This window comes from Punica granatum, chromosome 3 (assembly GCF_007655135.1).
Source record: "Punica granatum isolate Tunisia-2019 chromosome 3, ASM765513v2, whole genome shotgun sequence".
Lineage (NCBI taxonomy): Eukaryota > Viridiplantae > Streptophyta > Magnoliopsida > Myrtales > Lythraceae > Punica > Punica granatum.
In genome coordinates, this window is record NC_045129.1 from 1,624,450 (window position 1) to 1,645,222 (window position 20,773).

At 37.8% G+C, this 20,773-nt stretch overlaps 4 protein-coding genes across 6 annotated transcripts; 3 read left to right on the forward strand and 1 right to left on the reverse strand.

The window, feature by feature from the left end:
• The first annotated feature begins 221 nt into the window (after positions 1-221).
• Positions 222-1,755, forward strand: LOC116201042. Its single transcript, XM_031532113.1, has 3 exons — positions 222-849; positions 1,097-1,269; positions 1,429-1,755. The coding sequence occupies exons 1-3, from the start codon at positions 289-291 to the stop codon at positions 1,574-1,576; spliced, it is 882 nt and encodes a 293-aa protein (XP_031387973.1). The 5' UTR covers positions 222-288; the 3' UTR covers positions 1,577-1,755.
• A 1,040-nt stretch (positions 1,756-2,795) lies between these two features.
• Positions 2,796-7,293, forward strand: LOC116201043 (methyl-CpG-binding domain-containing protein 10-like). Of its 2 annotated transcripts, none has more exons than XM_031532114.1 (3): positions 2,796-2,954; positions 3,140-3,251; positions 6,153-7,293. In XM_031532114.1, exons 2-3 carry the CDS (start codon positions 3,177-3,179, stop codon positions 6,885-6,887), a joined length of 810 nt encoding a protein of 269 aa, XP_031387974.1. In that variant the 5' UTR covers positions 2,796-2,954; positions 3,140-3,176; the 3' UTR covers positions 6,888-7,293. The 2 variants fall into 2 exon arrangements, with proteins under 2 accessions (XP_031387974.1, XP_031387975.1); XM_031532115.1 differs by having other exon boundaries at positions 2,799-2,954; positions 3,165-3,251.
• Positions 7,294-7,416: 123 nt separating this feature from the next.
• On the reverse strand, positions 7,417-10,415 carry LOC116201041 (thylakoid lumenal 16.5 kDa protein, chloroplastic). Of its 2 annotated transcripts, none has more exons than XM_031532111.1 (5): positions 10,161-10,415; positions 9,221-9,793; positions 8,110-8,249; positions 7,930-8,002; positions 7,417-7,745 (listed from the first exon to the last, which is right to left on the reverse strand). In XM_031532111.1, exons 1-5 carry the CDS (start codon positions 10,264-10,266, stop codon positions 7,636-7,638), a joined length of 1,002 nt encoding a protein of 333 aa, XP_031387971.1. In that variant the 5' UTR covers positions 10,267-10,415; the 3' UTR covers positions 7,417-7,635. The 2 variants fall into 2 exon arrangements, with proteins under 2 accessions (XP_031387971.1, XP_031387972.1); XM_031532112.1 differs by having other exon boundaries at positions 9,221-9,972; positions 10,161-10,390.
• A 3,655-nt stretch (positions 10,416-14,070) lies between these two features.
• LOC116200925 (glucan endo-1,3-beta-glucosidase 11) lies at positions 14,071-17,571 on the forward strand. Its single transcript, XM_031531893.1, has 3 exons — positions 14,071-14,521; positions 15,917-16,941; positions 17,257-17,571. The coding sequence occupies exons 1-3, from the start codon at positions 14,452-14,454 to the stop codon at positions 17,344-17,346; spliced, it is 1,185 nt and encodes a 394-aa protein (XP_031387753.1). The 5' UTR covers positions 14,071-14,451; the 3' UTR covers positions 17,347-17,571.
• Positions 17,572-20,773: the final 3,202 nt, after the last annotated feature.

The window sequence follows — 20,773 nt, forward strand, 5'->3', positions numbered from 1 at the left end:
AAAAAGAACAATTTTTTTTTTTTTAAATTCTGGAAGGAAAAGATGAAAAATCAAGAGGACGGTGAAAAAAATCTCAGAACTTGATATGGGGACGCATAAATCAACGGCCCAGATCAACTCAGGACTACTCTCAGCGTCTTCCCTATAAAAGGCTCCCTCTGCCGTCTTTCTTCTAGTTCAGCCCTCGAGCCAGCTGAGAGTGAGATCTCTTTCTCTCTCTCCCTCTCTCTCCCCCCCCCCCCCCCCCGAGAAAATATCACAAGTCTCTTCTTCTTCCGCCATTGAAGGATGCTTCTGCGCAGCGCATCAACGCCACTGCTGAACTCCTTCACGCCCCACGCATCGAAGGATTCCTCGCCGGAGTCGGAGTCCGTGGCCCAACTCCCCCGTACCCGATCCATAACCTTGACCGCCTCTTCCTCGGGCTCTTTCTCGCCCGTCGATCATGATCACTCCCCGAAGAGAATGAGCCGGGCCTTATCAGAGTCGAACCTCCGTGACCTCGCGGTGCCGAAGAAGAAGCCGCCTCTCGCGAGGGCACTGGACGGGCTTGCCGTGGAGGAAGAGGAGAAGGATCTAGGAGGGCTCGCGCTTGAAGATGATGGAGGCTTGAGGATCGGATCCTTCGGCGGGATGTTCTTGGGGTCGGGACTGGACAAACTTTGCGATGTAGGGGGCACGGCCGGCGGCGGCGGTTCGGATGGTGGAGACGGCGGTCATGGGGGGTTTGGTAATGGGTGGGAGAACGATAGGGGGAATGAGAGCACGGACGCGTATTACCAAAAGATGATTCGGGCCGATCCTGGGAATCCTCTGCTCCTCAGCAATTATGCCAAGTACCTTAAAGAGGTATAAAGGAATGATCTTTTTAATCCTTTCTCCTCACATTTGAGATCATCACGCCGCCTTCCTCCGGTTATTATATGTTGTTTAATGTTCATATGGTTTATGCTCCGCGAAAATCTTTAGGCCGGATTCGGCCCTTGTATTAATGCAATTGGCCAAGAATGCTTGTTGCTGTTATGTTTGGTCTTTCAATATCGATTGCGTAGAACTTGGGAGCTAATCCTTGTGTATTGATTCGATATTGGAGCAGTTGCGTGGAGATCTAGTAAAGGCTGAAGAGTACTGCGGGAGGGCGATTCTTGCGAACCCGAATGATGGTGATACTCTTTCCATGTACGGGGACTTGGTATGGCAGCAGCATAAGGATGCTGCACGTGCAGAGACCTACTTCGACCAAGCCGTCAAGGCTTCCCCCGATGATTGGTAAGCAATTTTCTCTCTTTGAGCTTGTTGGGATTCTGTTTTATGAGGTTTAGCTCAATTCAGGAGTGATTTAATTCTCGAAGAGGTAAGAGGACAAAGAGGATGGCATAAAAAGAGCATCAAGGTATTAACTTGATATTTATTGTCATGTTGGTGCAGCTATGTTATGGCTTCTTATGCTCGGTTTCTTTGGGACGCCGAGGAAGATGACGATGAGGAGGTGGCGGAAGAGCCGGCGGGGACATCACCTCCTAGTTTCTTCCATGGAATTCCTCCATCAGTCCCTCCCATAGCTGCTGCCTCTTAAGCTCCTCCCTCTCCCCATCTCTCTCTCATGTAATATCAGCTCATCCATAACAGTTTTGACCTTCCTTTTGTATTTCGCATTAACTTTTTAGTTAGCTTTTACATCCTACTGAGTAGTATTCCAACAGAATGTATAAAAGAGAATAAGAAATGGAAATCAGTTCTCTCTTCTTACTTGTCCCTCCGCCTCTCTCATTTGTTGTGCACAGCAGAACTAATACCGAGCGATATCTGCTTCATAGCTCGAGATGTTTCTCTCTTGAGCGAACGGCGATGGGGGCCTCAACTCCTTGACATTCCCCTATGAACAATGAACCAGAACTTCAACTTGGCTACTGTTTTTGCCGGACCATCTTTGCTTAGTTGAGTACTGGATACATGCTTGGACCTGATAATACACATCTTTTAGCACTCCATTAGTTTAGTTGAGCAAAAGATCGAGGGGACCAATCCGAGTTAATATGACCCGTCGGTCTGTCGTGCGTCTCTGTAGATACTGATGGAATCAAACTGGCACATACCGAGAAATCAATTGGCGCCCCACTTATGGCGCCCCACTCGGTCATGGCTGATTCCAAATTTCTAATCATAGAGGAAAAAGTACAGTGAACAAGGAACGACTAAGGGCACGCAAAGTACGATTGCAGACGTGTACTTGAGAAGATGAGGGGTGTTTAGGGAACGTGGGCAGTTGTAGCGTTCATAGTGCTGCCCATGGACACGGATGGTTGATCATATAAACGAAAATGGATTAATTAGTACAGGAACATTCATTTTAGTCTGCCTAATTGATTTGGGCAGAATCTCAAAAACATCGTGAGCCTGAGAAACAATTTCGACTCATCCCAGAAAGTTAACATCGTTAGTTTCTTGCGTGCTATTCTGTCATATGCTATGACCTTCATGAGATGTGTGCAGAACTAGATTTGATTAGAGAAACTGAACGCACCAGGGGTGAATTTGAAACTCTACATAAGTTTCAGTGGTGAATATGAAATAACTCATGACTTGGAATATAATAAGAGAAAATAGAGAAGAGAAGAGAGAAAGGGCGATGGCGATCACTTGGAAGCCCAGGCCCGTGATGACATGAGGCAAAGCCCATGCCCAGTTGCCAAAGTAAGTATATTACCGACCTGATCCAAACCGTTGTTTCTGTGTCGGGACGCGACACGTGTCGTCCCCACAAGCCACTATCAGCTAATGAGCTCCCAAAATTTAAATAAAAAAGTAAAAAAAAAGAGGAGGAAATTCTTGTCAAGAGAGCTTCTTGCGCTTCGACTCCATCCCAATCTCTGCAGAATTCTTACATTACAGCCCCAACAGAAGATAACGCCAGACAGTTGAACGCACACGAGAGAGAGCAGCACCAGCAGCTAGTAAGCTCCAAACCCTAATCTCTACCCCCCCCCCCCCCCCCATCTGCTCCTTCTTTCTCTTCTTCTCCTTCAACTACTCTGTTTCTCTCTGCTTTCTGCTTAGTAATGGTTCTGCTGGAAAAAGCAAAATTTTATTTTCCGGGTTGTTTCACGCCGGAGTTTCTGCAAGACTGATGATTTCTCAGGGTTTGGGCTTGTGGGTGTTTGCAGGGCGAGTCTGAAATGGCGAACTCCGTGGAGAGGGATGAGGAAGTTGTCTCCTTGGAGCTTCCTGCTCCCCCTGGCTGGACGAAAAAGGTCCTCTCTTTCCCTCTCTCTATAACTTCAATTCGTATCAAATTCGAAGCCTTTTGCTTCCAGCTTTCGGTTGAACGCCGGAATTTAGCTGTATTGTTAGCTCGGAGGATGTCTGTTTCGAGTTGGGTGTTGTAGTTCCGGAGCTAGGGTTTGCAGGGTTCTTCTGTTCTGATAGCGGTCGAATTAGGGATTGCTCATCTGCGTCGTTGGTCGAGTTTTTGAGGTTCCGATTTTTGAGGGCATGTGCTCTGCCTCCGAACTATCAGGAGCTCTCTGCTCCTTCATTTTTTGATAGTTTTTCAGCTAATAATGAATTTAAAAGTTCAATTATTTGTACTTTCGCTAGAAAAGAACGGTCTGCTAGGTTTCTGAGGTCCCACGTTGCGCTTGTTCCCACCCCCCCTCTCTCTCTCGTCTCTTCTCTCTCTCTCTCTCTCTGCTTTTCTCTGGTTTTCTTCCTTTCTTCTTCTACCTTCTGGGATTTTTACTGGTTTCTTTGGTTGCCTATCGCAATTGCCGTTTCTTGTCGAGGCATTTTGGTACTAGATGTTTTCATTTCAGTACCGAAAATCCATCTCTGCTCATTTATCTTCTTTTTCCCTAAATAGCTCTGATCATTTGTAGGAATTAGTAACAACTCATATTCTTTCTTGCCCGTTTAAATCTGCTGCGAGTGAGGCAGTTCTATTCCTCTGGCTTAACCTTAACTGTTAAATTCTTCTGTTATCATATTTGCTGCATCAATGCTCCACATATTTTGAACACGAGTCTGTGTGTATCTATATGCAGTATATTCATAAGTTGGTTTCTTTTGAATGAACTTATTTTCAGTGTGCCATGGGATAGTTGCACCTCGCCTGGTACTTTGCTAGTACTATGACACTAGAAGAGCTTTCTCCTATTTATGTTTTTGTTAAAAATTAAAATCTTCCAATATTTGAAGCTGTGTCTAAAGTAAGCTCATATAGAAACCTTCTTTATTTATACTGCTCCCGCTTATTTGTGAAAAGCGCCAACCTTGATGGTCTTTATCAGAATTTCTGGACATTACCCAATTCCTTTAGGTTTTCAGACGGTTTATTTACCTCAGTATGTACTGGATTCATTTAGGTGCAATCACAGTGAAATATTATTTAAATGATTTAGAAATTACTCACATTCTGTCCCAGAATGATGCAATTTAACTGTTTGGCATGACTTTTTGATCTTGGAGGAGAACAGAGAATTTGGAGCTCTGAAAGGAATTTTGTTAAGAGTCTGATTGACAAAATTTCTGATTTTTTGCATTTATAATGTGTATCTTGCTGAGAACAATAATATATAAGCTAAACTTAGAGAGAGGGCCCAAAATGTACTCCTTTAGTATGCTTTTGACTTTTCCCTGCAACGTATTACGGGAAGCCATGCTGGGCCTAAGGAGATTTTTGTTCTCTAATGAAGAGATGCCTTTTCTCCCTGTAGTATATTTGGGATGGCTATAACAATGGTAATTTTCATATGTTTGTGGTTTCCAATGAGCAGTAAGTGGAATCAACTAGTAGAGCAGAAGAAGACTAGTGACAGTGGGATGGCTATACATAACAATGGTAATTTTCATATGTTTGTGGTTTCCAATGAGCAGTAACTGGAATCAACTAGTAGAGCAGAAGAAGCCTAGTGACAGTAGCAAGCAAGGGAATGGAATAAGTTGTTCACTTTGTTTGAAATAGATAGCCAATAGAAGCATTCTAACAGATGATCCCACTTATTTTCAAGATGGCAAGAAGGTTTAATTTTCTGAAAGACAGATTCATCAGGCTATAAAAATATATGTTGTATTTGGTTTTTTTTTTGGGTGTACATTGTATTTGTGTTTCTGATTGTTACTATATAAGGATGTGCAGTCACTTTGTAGCATGTCTGATTAAGATGGAATCTGTTTTATCAATAACGAAATGGGGCGACAAGGTTCCTCAATGAAAGATTGGCTTACATGTTCTTTCCTGTACTATGAGATTAAGATTCACCTTGAATTGGTAATACCTGTGAGAAAAATATGATTCATTAGGTAATACAGACATAACTCTGCCAGCCAGGTATTGTTATAGCTTACATTTACTTAGGTCTGAAGAAATGTTGTCTCAAGACTACTACAGTTACAAACCCTTTTTTTGTGGTTTTTTTTTTTTAGTGTGGGGGTGGGGTGGCGATAAGCAGTGATATATAATTGATCAAAAAATATTCAGAGAGTACACGACACATTGAAAAACAGAAGATAGCTCTGAAGAGCTTAAGCCAAGAGCTCTAGCTGCACGAGAGTGAATCTTTTCTCTCTTAAAATTGTTCAAGGACAAATTTCTCATGTACGGAGACCGCCTTCTGATATATGCATGCATTGCGCTCCCTCCATATATGATAGACGTGCAGTCCATAGCATCCTCAAAATGATTGCACTTCCCATATAGACATTAATGTGGAGTTTTTGCTCATATAGAATTAACCATGTTTTACAGAAGTGCATATAGAATTATTCAACATGACATGAATGAGTAGGACCTTGTTACATTGAGGTTGTTTCTGTTACCTTCATTATTGCAGTTGAAGTAAGATCAACCATAAAGGGTTGTTTCCCATTAAGGGGCCATTTCTGAGTGTCTTTTCATCTAGCCATGTACCGGAAGCTAACTTTTGCAGGAGTAATTCTTTTCTTTTTCAGCTAGGCGGTATAGATGTTCCTGCGAGATTCTTCACTAAACCTCAGAAACACTAGTATTAAGTCATAGGGGCATTGGTTCCTGTTCACAGATCAATCACGAGAGAGAGTTTCATTTTTCATTGGTTCATCCATGTCATCGTCCGTTGTTTTGCTGTTGAATTGTTTGATTGATCCCTTTTTTGGTGCAATGCTCCAATTATCTGCAGTATGTGCTCAAGAAAGGTGGGACCCCGAAGAAGAACGAGATCATATTCACTGCTCCAACGGGTGAGGAGATCAGTAACCGGAAATCGCTGGATCAGTACCTGAAAGCTCACCCAGGTGGGCCTGCAATATCAGAGTTTGATTGGGGCACTGGTGAGACACCTCGGAGATCGGCTAGGATCAGCGAGAGAGCAAAGGCAACCCCACCGCCTGAAATTGAGACCCCAAAGAAGCGTCGGAGATCGTCAATCTCGAAGAAGGAGAACAAAGTGCCTGAGGAGACCAAGGAAGTTAACATGGAAGATGCTGAAAAGCCTGACAAAGAAAATCCCAAGAATGAAGATGAGAAGATGGAAGAAGCTCCTCAAGGGGGTGATGGTAAGAATGAGGAAGAAACTAAGGATGGAAATGATAAGGAGAAAACTGAAGAGAATGAGAAACCGAAGGAAGGGGAGACGAAGGAGAAGATTGAACTGCCACAGGTTGAAGGAGAGAAAGTGGATGGGTTCACTGAAGAGAGCAAGCATGATAAAGTAAACGAGGGCAAGGAGAAAGAGGAACAGGATGAACCCAATGCCCCCGAGCCCGAAACCAAGCCCGAGCCTGAAATCAAGGACAAAGTGTTTCCGAATGGGACCGAGGATCAAAAGGATAGTTCTGGGGCTGATGAGGTCAGCAAAAAAGTAGAAGGTGATGCTGTTGAAAATGGGAATCATGGAGAGGAGGTGAAGGCTTGAGTGGCCTAGTATACAGCACTCTAATATAGCAAGTAGTAGGGTGTAGTTTGCCTTCTCGATTCATGGGTAAGTGATCTTCAATCAAATGACTTCTAGTTTCTGTACAACGATGCTGATGATGATGTCTGTTGTAGTAATAGTAGTAGTAGTAGTTATAAGTTATCTGATTGGTTATTGAGACTGTGCCTGCATGTCTGTATGTACACAAACATTAGGCCGCTGTAGTTACAATCCCCGACTCGACCGAAGATTAGGCCTCTGTAGTTAGTTTTGTGCTGCTATATATGTATGTAAGTGACTGCTGTGTAACATTGTGGTGTCAGATACTCTGTTATGTACTGATATGTAGCTCCTACATATGTATCCAATAATCGGCACTCTCGAACACAAACTTCTTTGCCCCTCACTCACTCTTCTTGTGCTACTTCGCTGCCTCTTATCTCGACTTTGACAAGTTACTGGTTCCAATGTTCCGGGAGTATTTCGTACATCTGCTTTAAAGATTAATCACTGCTGTACAGATGTTGGCTTTAAGCTAACCAGTAAGTTAGAAACATCAATTTACATAATACAGCTGCCTGAGGAATTGCAAGTCTAAAGAGATATATTACTCATAAACACTGGCTCGGGTTCGAGCACGAAGTACAACTCCCGGTGATACTCGCATGATGAAAATTCAGAAAGATGGAAGGTGCGAACAGGGTATAACAAAGAGACAGGAACGTGAAAAAATCATTTATATGGTCTATCATAGCCCCTTGAGCTCGTCAATAAGCCCTGTCAAGGTAGTCCATCTCTCGAACGCACTAGCTGATGACACAAATGCAACCTTGGAGGATTCAACATCGTTCTTCGTAACTGCAAAACCATCAAACGCAAAGCTGTCAACGTCAGAGACAGCTTACTCGACCCAGCACACAAATTTTTTTGGGGGGAAATAGAAATTTTCGTTGACTCGGCTGGTTAGATCAGTAAGTCACCGGGAAACAAAGTGTGAAGCAACTCCTTTATTTTTATATTTCCTGGTGTGGGGATACTTTACCTGATGAAATAAGCGAAGCCAAAGATGAATTGAATGTGTCCACTTCTGTCTTCTCTTCCGGACTAGAGCTCAGCTGTATAGACAAGAAACCAATGATTTTATGAATGTGAATCGTCCAATAAGACTGAAGGTTGGGCAATGATATGAAAATGCATTGACAGTCACACAAGGAAGGAACACCTTTGTGAATGCTACATTGGCCTTTTTGACCCATTCGGCCTCAGTGCTTCCACCAAGAACCGAACTTGCAGCTGACAGATCGTTCTTTTCTATGGCTTGGCCTACTTCACTCAGCTTGTACACCAAATCTTGCAGATACCCTGCAGATTTATTGTCAATTTTTACTGTGATTTCAGACGTACCAAGTAGAATGATAACCTGAATTTTCTCACAGAAAGTTATGTATCATTTAGTAATAGACAAGGTTTAATGAAAAGAGGTTCGGACAGTAAGTGCTAATGCAGGAAGGATTACGCAATAAGTACTGAACGTTTTTTTTTTCTTTTGGCCTATTAATAAGTAGAGAACCTGATGCTACTGATTTGCTTCAGTTTGGCAAGAAAGATGAGTAAGACTTATGAACAATCAGAGTGTCTAATGCTGCCAATTAAAGTTAAAACAGTTCTGCTCACTAAAGACCAGAGAAAGAGAAACCTAGCACCATCTAGTTGCTAGAACATAATTCCTAAAACCTGAGTTTCTCTATTGATATACGATCTTTGCCTATATATCACATTAAAATCTTTCATCTGATCATAGCCAGACCGATGAACATGGCATGAAAGTCATTCGAGATGGCCATTCCACAACTTGTTCCACATACGAACCACTTCCATTGGACCTATCAACACCTCAGACATTACGTTCACAACAAAGCCACTTCCAATGACAAGGTTCCATCAGTTGCTGACAAACGAGCATTCTCTGCTGGTAGGACATGAAAGCACGGTTCAGCTCACTCAATGCACCATTTCCAACATAAAAATTATGGAATTGGAAGTTCCATTTTTTTTTTACCAGTTGGGTATCAGAATCTAATCAATTATCGACAATCTTAACTAAACATAAATGGGGGTCAGTAATGACCATATGCAATCAGTGTCCCTCTTGAGCTACTGAAAATACACTATTTTTCTGTCCAAATGTCTGCATTTTTTGACCCCCATAAACTGGAAATCTATATATAGAATTGGGTATGAGAAATCCACTATTAATTTTCATCAAATTCCCCAGAAAAGAAAACCCAAATGCAGATGAAAATCAGGAAAATGTTGAGCTATGACAGGAGAACCTGTTTCTTTCTTGGAGGAGTTGATGATCCCCTGCTTCTCAAGCCTCCTCTTCCTGTCCTCCTTCACCTTCTCAAGCAGCTCGACATCATCATCTGCCTCGAGAATAGCAGCATTTGCAGCACTACTGTTTGGCTGCTCCCTTCCCCCTACAGCAAACACAAAGCTTGTAACCAGACAGATGGAAAGGTCTCTCTTTGTCACCCTCGGTGCCCCATCAATGGCCTTGCAGAGAGTCACCGTTCTTCTGAAGCTCTGCTTCAATGGGTACAACTCGAATGAGGACTGAGTTGCAGAAGTTGATGACTTGGAGAGGAAGGTGTTTGCAGTGGAGAGGAATGGTGCTGCCATTTTATTTCCCCTTGTTCTTTTCTCTCTCTCACATTTTCTCGTTTTTATTAAATAAAATTTCCATTTTTTTCCCCTTCTTCCATTGAGTTCACAAATTTGAGGCATTGGCTGTTTGAGGGAGTTCGGAAGAGATAAGGTTGCTGCCTGCTGGATTCTCTTTGGACTGTAATCTGATCCAGTCATTCTAGGAATGGCTGAGGGTGTTTTCGTCATTTGGCTCAGAACTGTGACTCATCAAAATGAACATACCTCATTAGGATTAGAATTCCATCACCCGAGCAACAAAATCCTAGACTTCTTTAGTATGAATTCGACCATGCGAAGCGAATGAATCCAGCATGAAAACCATTCGACAATATTCGATCGTAGATATCTTGTTGGGTATAAACAGCTGGAACTGGACCTATCATATGTCACAACAATCAATAAGTTGCAGGTGAATGAACCAAATCGAATGTACTGATGCCAAACATAGAACATCTAGGTTCTGCTTTCGCCTGCTCCAGCGGCCGCCTCAAATAAATATAAATGGGTGTCACTTCTCACGTATAGGTCTTTGCTCGATCTAAAGATTTGCAGTAGATGAACGACCTAGTTCGGTTGTGTAGGCATCGAAGAAGCAGCTACGCGAGTGTGTGACTCCAGAATCCCCAACCCGTGTCTGGCAACCTTCCTGATGGTTTAGGAACCTCTTCATGGTGGAAAGACTTGCTTGCTTCCTGACATCTTAAGCCCTCTGGAAAGAGCTTCCAGAGGGCCTGTCGATCCAGAGCAGCTCGGGTCCGTCTCCCTTTCTCTCTGGGTCAATAGAAGATGTTTTTGAGCTCGAGCATTTGAGATGATGACGGTGACAATCTTGTCTAGGCGATCAGAACATCATGACTTACGTATAGAAAAATTTGAATACATAATAGTGTCTATTTCCCAACTAACTATGATTAATATGTTCTAATCTGTGAACAGTTGAAAGGTTTGTATTTTTCTTCCAGGTGATGTCTTACGAATCTTTTTATGGTAAGATATTATGAATGTCGACGTCATTGCTATGATGAAGTGCCAGCTCCATGCATTCTTATATTATTATTATTATTATGTGCTAAAAAGTTCATCCAGATCAAATCACTTTTACGATTGAATATTATAACAGTCCGAACGAATTAAAGGTAAAAGAGATTCCCTTACATGGATCGTACCAATTGGTGAAGTGCTAATTAAAAAGCTATTGCACGATCCTTCTACTGGCCATCAGCGTTAAGGTAAATAAAGACCGTCAACTATATGGCTTCGATTATTCAAAATTTTCATACGGAAAGAGGACAGAAAAGCAATTATTCTAATATATATATATTGATATATCCTCTCGAATTATATAATATATATGCCAAGTAGTTGCATCATTAAAAATCTCTTTACAAACCTTGTCTTAGTGCACTTTATAATCTCGCTAAGCATCCATTTCCTTCTAATATCACAACACCAAAGTGAAAACTTTTGAGTCAGATATTTTGACATTACATGGGAATAGCATCGTCCAAGATCCTTTTTATATTTGAAATTTATTCGGGTTTCTCAAACATGAACCTAAAATGAATAATCATGATAATTTTATTTGAATCAACACGCATATATGCCTCGGCTTAACCCTTACAAAAGGGCATTGAGTTTGAATCAGAGTAATGGCCCTTCGGTTACCGAGGATATTTGTTCATCAGTCATGCGTAATGTGCAAAACCAATAATTTATTGGTTTGACGGATCTAAATCAATGGAGACTAGAGGGTCTCCATATGGAGAGCCTAGCTATATTTGTAAATTTGTTATTTTTATAGTATTAATTATTATTATTAATTAAAATAGAAGAATTAGGTGGGAATTGAAATAATAATTATTAATAAGGTTGCTACATAGATTTGAACTGTTAAATTATATTGTCATCCCAGGGATCTTATATCCCAATGAATTGTTACATAAAAGAAGAGCTAATGGAAATTAATGAAATATATTGCTTTGTTTATTAATAATTTTATCTAAATTAATGTGATTCTACGAAATTAATTCTCTGCAAAAATAAATCTAAAATTAATTAATTGATCTTTGTAGATTTTTTTTTTATAGTGAGTGTAGATTCATCTTATTTTATTTTATTTTATTTGAGTTGGTAGCAGGAAAAGAAGAAGAAGAAGAAAAATCATGAACTCTTTTCCGAGGCCACGCACTTACCCCCACCGACCAATAACCGTACCATTTATAATTGCCTTTAGTCCCTGAATCATCTCCAATTAACAATAGAGTCATTCTGGTTCTAGTTTAGCCGTTCAAGTTCCTAATCTTCGCTCAATTTTCAGCATGGCCCCTACTCAATTCAAACCCGGTATAATATACATATCTATATATATATATAATTATATCACACCCTATTTAATAGGGTTAAAATAGTAAATATCAAAATAACATATAGACTAATTCTTGTAATATATATAATTTTATCATATCCTATTAGATAGATTTAGAATAGTAATTAACAAAATAATGTTTAGGTGAATTGTTATTAAAAATTACAAACAAAAGACATAATTTATATTTACAACAAAAATTCGATAACTACTAAAGAAATTAAACTAAAAGTATACTATATAAAATCAAGAGTGTAGTATCATACATGAACTTTCTCTTTTTTAAGATGTCTCTTGGTAATAAGTAAGAGTTCTATTTCTAAATTTACGTAATTCTAGACTTTTAAAACCTATATATCATATCCTAAAAGACAATGATATATATGTATATCTATATATATAATGTTGAACACAAGTGCATTAAATAGTGATGTAATTGTAAATATATATACAATTAATTCACATTATCAAGATATTTATCAAATAAATAAATAATAAAATCAATATATATGTTCTGAAAAAATATACATATATAAAATAAATCTGCATGTTAATTCACATGAACAAAATAAAAATAAAATATATATGTTTTGGAAAAAATATATACAATTATACATGAAATCTATTTTGGTACTTATTTTTAATAATTATTAATAAACAAGTGATCGTATATTTGTTTAATATATAAAATTCTATATCTGTTAGTTTATTTAATTTTTCAGATTACGGAAATGTAATGCAAATTTTTCACATATAATTCTACACATTTCTGTAATTATAAATTATAATTAGAAAATACATAAATTGGAAAAAAAGGTTCACTTTTAGAGTTAACAATATTTTCCTTTTATAAATTCTTTTAAATCCCATGATGTTTATGTTCATATAACTATCATAAGATTTTAAAAAAATTCGTATGCTATATCTTTTAGAACAGAAATATCCTCACACACGTGTAAAGTAAATATAATTTATGAATGACGTGATAAAATAAATAATGGAAGGTTTACCAATTTTTAAAAATATATTATTATAGTTATTATTTCTTTGCAAGTTCATTGCTCTTTGCTACATCCTACATTCTTTTCATCTATATTGAAAATAATTGTTCTAAGATAGTAATATCTATTGTAATAACAGTGCAATGCATGGGAAATATAACTAGTATATAAAAGCGTCTGTTTGTGTGTGAGAAAAAAAAAAGAAGAGCAAATGAGTCAGAGAATTTGACAAATACATGGCGCATATGGGTCTTCACGAGAGTAGACTAATCTAACATATTCAAGGAATTATATTAAATAACTTACGTATTTATAAACTCAAAAAAATAACAAAAGTAGAAAAATGAATAATGTCAAATATCAATATAATATTTAAATTAGATATTAAAAATCTTAATATACCAATTACCTAATTGATCGATACGATCTTATTTTTAAATATTTTATTATCTAAAATAAAATTATCTCCATTAATATATATGTGTGTATATATATATATATGTATTATGTATTTTAACTACCTACTAAAAGGATTTTCTTCATCATCTAGAAAGGTATATGATCATACAAGTACCCAACCAAAATTACAAGATTGGAAAACACTAAAAGGATCATCAAAGGTAAACTATATAAGAAATAAACATACAACGAATACCTAAAATAAAATGGACAGAGCATTGAGCTATAATACCCGAATCTCATATTCTCAGTTTTCTATATGCTACAATTATGGACGTGAAAAGTAAGGATGATCGATCTATAAAATTTTTATTATTAAGAACTGGCATATGCACATTAATCCAAGTGCAACTTTAGAGACTACTGTAGAATATTTCGAAGGTCGGAGTACAATAATTCACTAACTTGTCGTTTGAAAATTAGAGAAGAGGCTCTGTCTTCTGGATCTGGTTTATGCGAGTAAAAAACTTCCGCTACTCGTCAAACCTGATCGAGGGACCTTATAGAAAGACGGTAGAGTTTAAGGATCGGACATGCAAATATGCATTTTCTTCTTGAATCATATGAAATAATCCATCAAAAGGACGCCCAGTGAGAAAACGACCGCCATTGATTGAGCAGCCCCCTGTCCCCACTGTGTTCCTTTTCCTTCGCTGACGTCTAAACTCGTTTGCATCACAGAGACCCATAAATTCATTTATGTACAAACCCACGAACGGAGAAGGAAAGAGAGGGAATCAGGGGATCATAAAATAGAAGAAAAGTGAAGCTGGGTGCTGTCAAAAGATGGTGGAAAGCGCAAAAGTTGTCACTTGATAGGGGGAGAGAGAGAGAGAGAGAGAGAGGGAGAATCTCTTTGTCTTATGGACTGCCCGAGGAGGAAGACGAAGAAGCTTTGCGTTGAAGGAGGAGGAGACGCCTCAATTCCCCATTCTGCCCCTGTATTGTTGCGCCCCACCAAACCGTGCCTGCTCCTCTGTCGCAACCGCTGCCGCCATCATCTTCGGGGGCTGAGGAAGTTTCAAACCCAATGAAACGATCCGGGTTCTCCGTACAGTCTCTGTGCCTGCTGCTCTTGCTCTGCTTCAACTACCCGATTGGTGGGTTCTTGTTCTTGGCATGTTTCTGGTTGATTTCAGTGATCGGATTGGTCGATTCCTACCTGGGTCGAATTGGGTGCTTGAAGTTCTCCAATTGAGCTTCTTTGTAGCCTTCCCAGTCGAATTCGTGAATGGGGTTATCCCAGCAATCTGAGTTTGTAGTCAAAGAACGGTCTTTTTAGATATTCGTGTTCTTATCCAGTTGCTTAGCTGGTAGATTCTTGGTCTTGCTTTGTTGCTGATGGTGTTCTTATTGTTCTTGGTTTGCTTTTATTATTTATTCGTTTATTAGTTTTTCTTGATTTAAATGATCTGATGGGATGTTGTATCAATCTGTGGAGTTCGTATTAGACTTGGAATGTTCGATTCGGACTTTCTTGATCTGTATCATCTAGCGATTCTGGTAAAATTAGTAACTGGGGAAGTCTAGGGTATTGAACTTGCTGGTTCAATTGGGACCGTCTTGTTCTGATGGGATGTTTTCTTTACTTTGAACTGATACTGAGTTAGGTTGATATTATTCCTTTAAATTTGCTCTTGGGGGAATTCTTGATCTGTGTCCGTGCAAATTTGCTAGACCATCGTGTAAGTTGATGATTTTGAAGCTGAATTCTTGAAATTCCGCAGTGATTTGAAGAGTAATGGTTCAATTGGGAAGGAGATGATCAAAATTGCTTATGTTGTTAATTCCTAATTGGGAGTATTTTGGACCTTAATTGGGAGTATTTTGGACCTTTTGCCTGTGTATATTGGTGGAAACTTTGAATTATTGGTCATCTCAATATGGATTTTATGTCCCAATAGTTCGTAAGTGATCCAATGTTATTAGTTCCTTTTCCCTTGATTCTCTCTTTTTCTGACTTACACATTAGGTTGATTGCAATTAAGTGCCTGTGATTGTTTTGGCCAATTCAGGCATGTTGATTACTAAATGAGTCGGTATCGTTATAATAATTTTTTAGATGACTCGTTTCAGTCTGCCAAAATTGGAAGTAAGATACGCTTTTTTCATAAAGGAGATAATCACTAGGTCTTAATTTTGAATTCCCGTTCTGAAAACTTACCTTGATTTACAGTGTCAACATGATCCTTCCTTTTCTTTCCTTCTTTCTTTCTTTCTTTTCCTTTTTCTTTTTTTTTTGGCCCAATCAATATGCTTGAATTCAATATCCCCATCTAACAGAGATTGCTGAAGTGGTAGATTTGCTGCATTGGAAACAATTTTGCATAAAACTATTAACAACTTAGCTTGGTCTGTCGTTTTGAAAGATTTATACATAATTTATATCTGGTACCAATGTTTCAATGATATAATCCTGTGATGGTAAGTTTCAGATATTTCTTATTCTATTGTGCATCAACTTGACTGAAACTGGACCATTTTCTTTTCTTTAGGAATATTATCACTAAAAGGATTCGCTGGCACATATGGGATAAATTACGGGAGAATCGCTGATAACATTCCCTCCCCTGATGAGGTCGTGAGGCTTTTGAAAGAGTCGAAGATCAGAAATGTCCGTATTTATGATTCAGATCACACAGTCCTCGAGGCATTCAGTGGGACTGGGCTCAATCTAGTTGTTGGGCTCAACAACGGCCTTTTGAAGGACATCAACTCGAGCACGGACCGTGCAATGAGTTGGGTTCAGGACAATGTCCAAGCTTTCCTCCCCGAGACCCGCATACGTGGGATTGCTGTTGGGAACGAGGTTCTGGGTGGGAGCAATAACGATCTCTATGGGGCCCTCCTTGGTGCAATGAAGAACGTGCATGGTGCCCTCAAGAAGCTCAAATTGGATGATCAGATCCAAATCACTACTGCCCATTCCCAAGCCGTTTTCTCCAACTCTTATCCTCCCTCTTCGTGCCGGTTCAAAGACGATATCAACGAGTTCTTGAAGCCCATGCTTGAGTTTTTCCAGGACATCGGGTCTCCTTTTTGCTTAAATGCTTACCCATTCCTCGCCTACATGGGTGATCCTGAGAATATTGATGTTAATTATGCATTATTCCAATCGACTGATGGGATCTATGATCCGGTAAAGGACTTGCACTATGACAATATGCTTGATGCTCAGATAGATGCAGCTTATGTTGCTTTAGAGTCTGCAGGCTACAAGAAGATGGAAGTTATAATCACGGAAACAGGCTGGGCCTCGAAAGGGGACAGCAATGAGGCTGCTGCTACAGTTAGTAATGCAAGGACGTATAATTATAACTTGCGGAAGAGGCTTGCTAAGAGGAAAGGGACTCCCATGCGGCCCAAGAGCATTTTGAAATGCTATGTATTTGCATTGTTTAATGAGAACCAGAAGACTGGTCCCACCTCTGAGAGGAACTTCGGCCTTTTCAAGCCCGACGGGAGCATTGCATATGATATAGGATATCGTGGGCTTAGTTCATCGGCTGCCTCTTTGAAGGTATGGAGTCTGTCACCGGATATTTTGTGTTTTCAAAGGTTGATGGAATAATTCAGAATTGGTCATCTGATGATCTGGCAGAACGTTTCAGTAAATGATCTTTCAAAACTGTAAATTATACCAATTCGTCTTACGAGTTTACAAGAAATTTTCTGATTTTACGCTATATAAGTTTTGTAGCAAGTGGATGATTCAGTAATTGGTGAAATAGTTATATTGAAGTTTACATAACAAGTGATCTCATTCATAAATGCAGATCACTCAATACCCAGATCCTCTAATATTTCCTTCTCTTTGGAACATAAAATTTTGCAGGATCTCCAGGCTCGATACTATCTCTGTTCGCATGCCATTACATTAGCAGCTTCTGTGACTGTGTTGCTTCTGCTCAGAAGATTGCTTTAAGATCAGGGTGGTTCTAGGTTGGTTGCTCTCGTTATTATTTGAGAGTACAGCAAATACGAAAGATATTGCTTATTCCTCATAGATGCTCCATAGAGAAACGCGGAGAATTTTGGTCTCAGCTGATGTAAATGTCATGATAGACAGATTCAAACCTTATCATCAATATGAAAGCATTGCAAGTATTTAATCAAAAATATGAAAGCATCTCAAGTGGGTTTGGTCCTCCTTTATCGAGCCTTTCTTACATATGACCGCATATGGTTCACATCTGTCGTATGTTGATGATATTATTCAAGGAAGTTTGCAACTGTCCATGTTGCAGGTTCACATACGCTAAGAATTTTGGAGTTGCTCATGTCATATAAAACAGGGTCGTTGATGAATGAGTCAAGATTTCTAGAGAGTCATGGGTCATTTGGTAATTCTATTTTATGCTTTTCTTCCTCGTCAATGCTCTGTTTCTTTGTCTGAACGTCAGAATTCTTTGCTGGTCAGAGAAAGTCCGGGGCAGTTAGCTCCCCAAAACTAAATTAAAGAAAAATTTGAGCAGTAAGTCAAATCAGGTCTCCATACTTAGTCGGAATCCTAATTCGGTTGATGTGCTTGCTTTTCGGCGATGTGATCAATCGGTTTAGTTTCGGTAGTTCACTTGGCGTCCATGAGACTGGAGGATTGACATGCGCTACATTTGTCGGGTACTTTAGAAGGTTCGTGTCGCCGGAGTTGCTAAAAAATATGCAGGGGGATGACATATTAACCAGCGTTCAGCAGCTGCACAACCGACCACATCATATTTTAATGGACGACCAAATTCCTCCGCCTATTTGAAAAACATGGAGTAAATATGCAATTTGGTCGTGACTTTGGCGGGTTGCATCACTTGGGTCTTGATTAATTTTTTGTATCAATGGAGTCCTTGATTTTTCCATTTTGCATCAATTTGGTCTTTGTTACATCACTTAGGTCCCTAAATTTGTAAAATTGCATCAATTTGGCCCTCTGATTACATCAATTTGATCATTTGTTACATCATTTAGGTCCTCTACTGCATTCCAGTTAACTGTAGGTGTTCACACCGTTAAATGAGAGGTCATTGTTACATCACTTTGTTCTAACGTTACATCAACTAGTTCTTTCTTCATTTTTCCTTTCCTTTTTCTCCTTCTTTTCCACTAAAAAAATCCTGGTTGGATGAGAATAAGGTTCGTGAGCCCCCTTCCTGGGTTCGTGACCTTAGCACGAACCCAAATCCGGTGGCACGACGGGTTCCTCTAGTCAGTTGGAGCTCCGACGAACCAGAGGAGGAAGACGAAGTCTTTTTTAAAAAAATATAGTTTTATATTTTTTAAAATTAATTTTTTTAAGAAACAAACTTATATAAATGTACCAAAATGATGTCGTTTTGATATATGCTACCAAAACAACGTCGTTCTGGGTGGAAAAAAAGAAAAAAAAAAGAAAAAAGGATAATGAAAAGGAATACAGATACATATATCTATATATGAACAAGGACTTATGTGATGTCAGTCTAAATACAATAATAAAAGGTTACATCATTTTGCTCAACAGTTAAATCAAGTAGGTCCCTAATGAACTTACGCACTGTCAAGCAAACCAACTATCAGGGACTAATATGATGTGACACCGGACCTAGATGATGGAGCCCATGCTTCTCGGAGACCAAAATGATGCAATTTTTCAAACTGAGGGGCGCAAATGATGTAATGAGGACTAAATTGATGCAAAATGAAATAGTTGAGAACTCAATTGATGCAAAAAATTAATCAGGGACTCAAGTGATGGGAAAGTCACGAACCGAATTGCATATTTACTCAAAAATATATATAGCTATGCTATGAACCGATCCAAAGCTCCACATTACCAAAATATCAGATGAATTGAATAGTCAAATAGGGAGGCCTCATGAAAAAAAAATAATAAATATATATATATATATATATATATATTTGAAAGCAAAACGATGTGGTCTAGCCAAATAGGTTTAGAATGCTCTATTTTTGAATGAATTTTTCTCTATTTTTTGAGTTTTAAAAAATTTAAATTATCTTTTATTATGAAATTAGCAACAAAATCTTCCAAAATTATTTTCGATTATAATATTTCATTTAAAAAAGATCAAAAATATCATAAAATCTTTTGGATACTAAAATGATCTCCAATTGAAGACAATATGAATTTTATGAATGGAATTTTCTAGCTTTTTATTTTTTATTTTCAAATTATTTTAATAAAAAGTATTTTTTAAAGATATCTCATTATAAAATTCGATTTCTTGATTTCTTTAATTTTTATAATTTATATACATAATGTATTTAAAATAAATGAGAAGATTTTTGTTATATGTGTAGATATTATTTAATAATCTTGATTTTTTTAAAATTAAAATTAGTATATTTCATCACATCAATAATAACATGAAAATAAGTGTATATTAGCACATATTTTCTAAAAATAATTTTCTAGATTTTTATTTTTTATTTTCCAAATTATTTTTAACAAAAGTATTTTTAAAGATATCTCGTCATAAAATTCGATTTCTTGATTTCTTGAATTTTTATAATTTATATAACATAATATATTTGAAATAAATAAGAATATTTTATTATATGTATAGATATTATTTAATAATCTCGAATTTTTAAAATAAAAATTAATATTTCATCACATCAATATTAACATGAAAATAAGTATATATTAGTATATATATTTATACAAGAATAAATATACTTAATATATGGTTACGTAGACACCCTTCAATATATATTGGAAGAAAAAGTATATATAAGTTATATGTTTATATAGATATCTATTTTTAAAAAATAGATTAGATATTATTTTATAGTATAGCTATAAATGAATTGTAGTTTTTATTTTTCTTTAATTTTTGCTTTTTTTCCCCATATTCTTTCTTAAGATTGGTGATGTAACTTTCATCTCTCGAAAGGCTACTCCTATACGCAAACTCTCAGAAAGTAAGTTCGTCTAATACTAAAGGTTAATAAGATTGTTTGTTTATTTTATTATTTTTATTCCACTTTTGACTCTCAAAAGAATTTTTCTTTTTAATTCTTAATTATATATATATATATATATAGTAAATTGCAATTGTGGTTCAAAAAGTTTTACGAATATTTCAATATGATACAAAAAGTTTTTTTTTCTACTTGATGGTACAAAATGTTTTGAAGTTGTTTCAGTATAGTACAAACCGTCATCTCGCCATTGACGCCGTCAAGCCGTTCTTTACAAAATCTGTAAATTTTGCACCATCATGTAACTTACGTAAAATATTTTGTACTATTAAGTTACAATTTCAAAACATTTTGCACCATTATGTAATGTCCCACAAAAATTGATTTTGCACCATCAGCATCGGTTTTGACGGCGTCAATGACGAGATGACGGT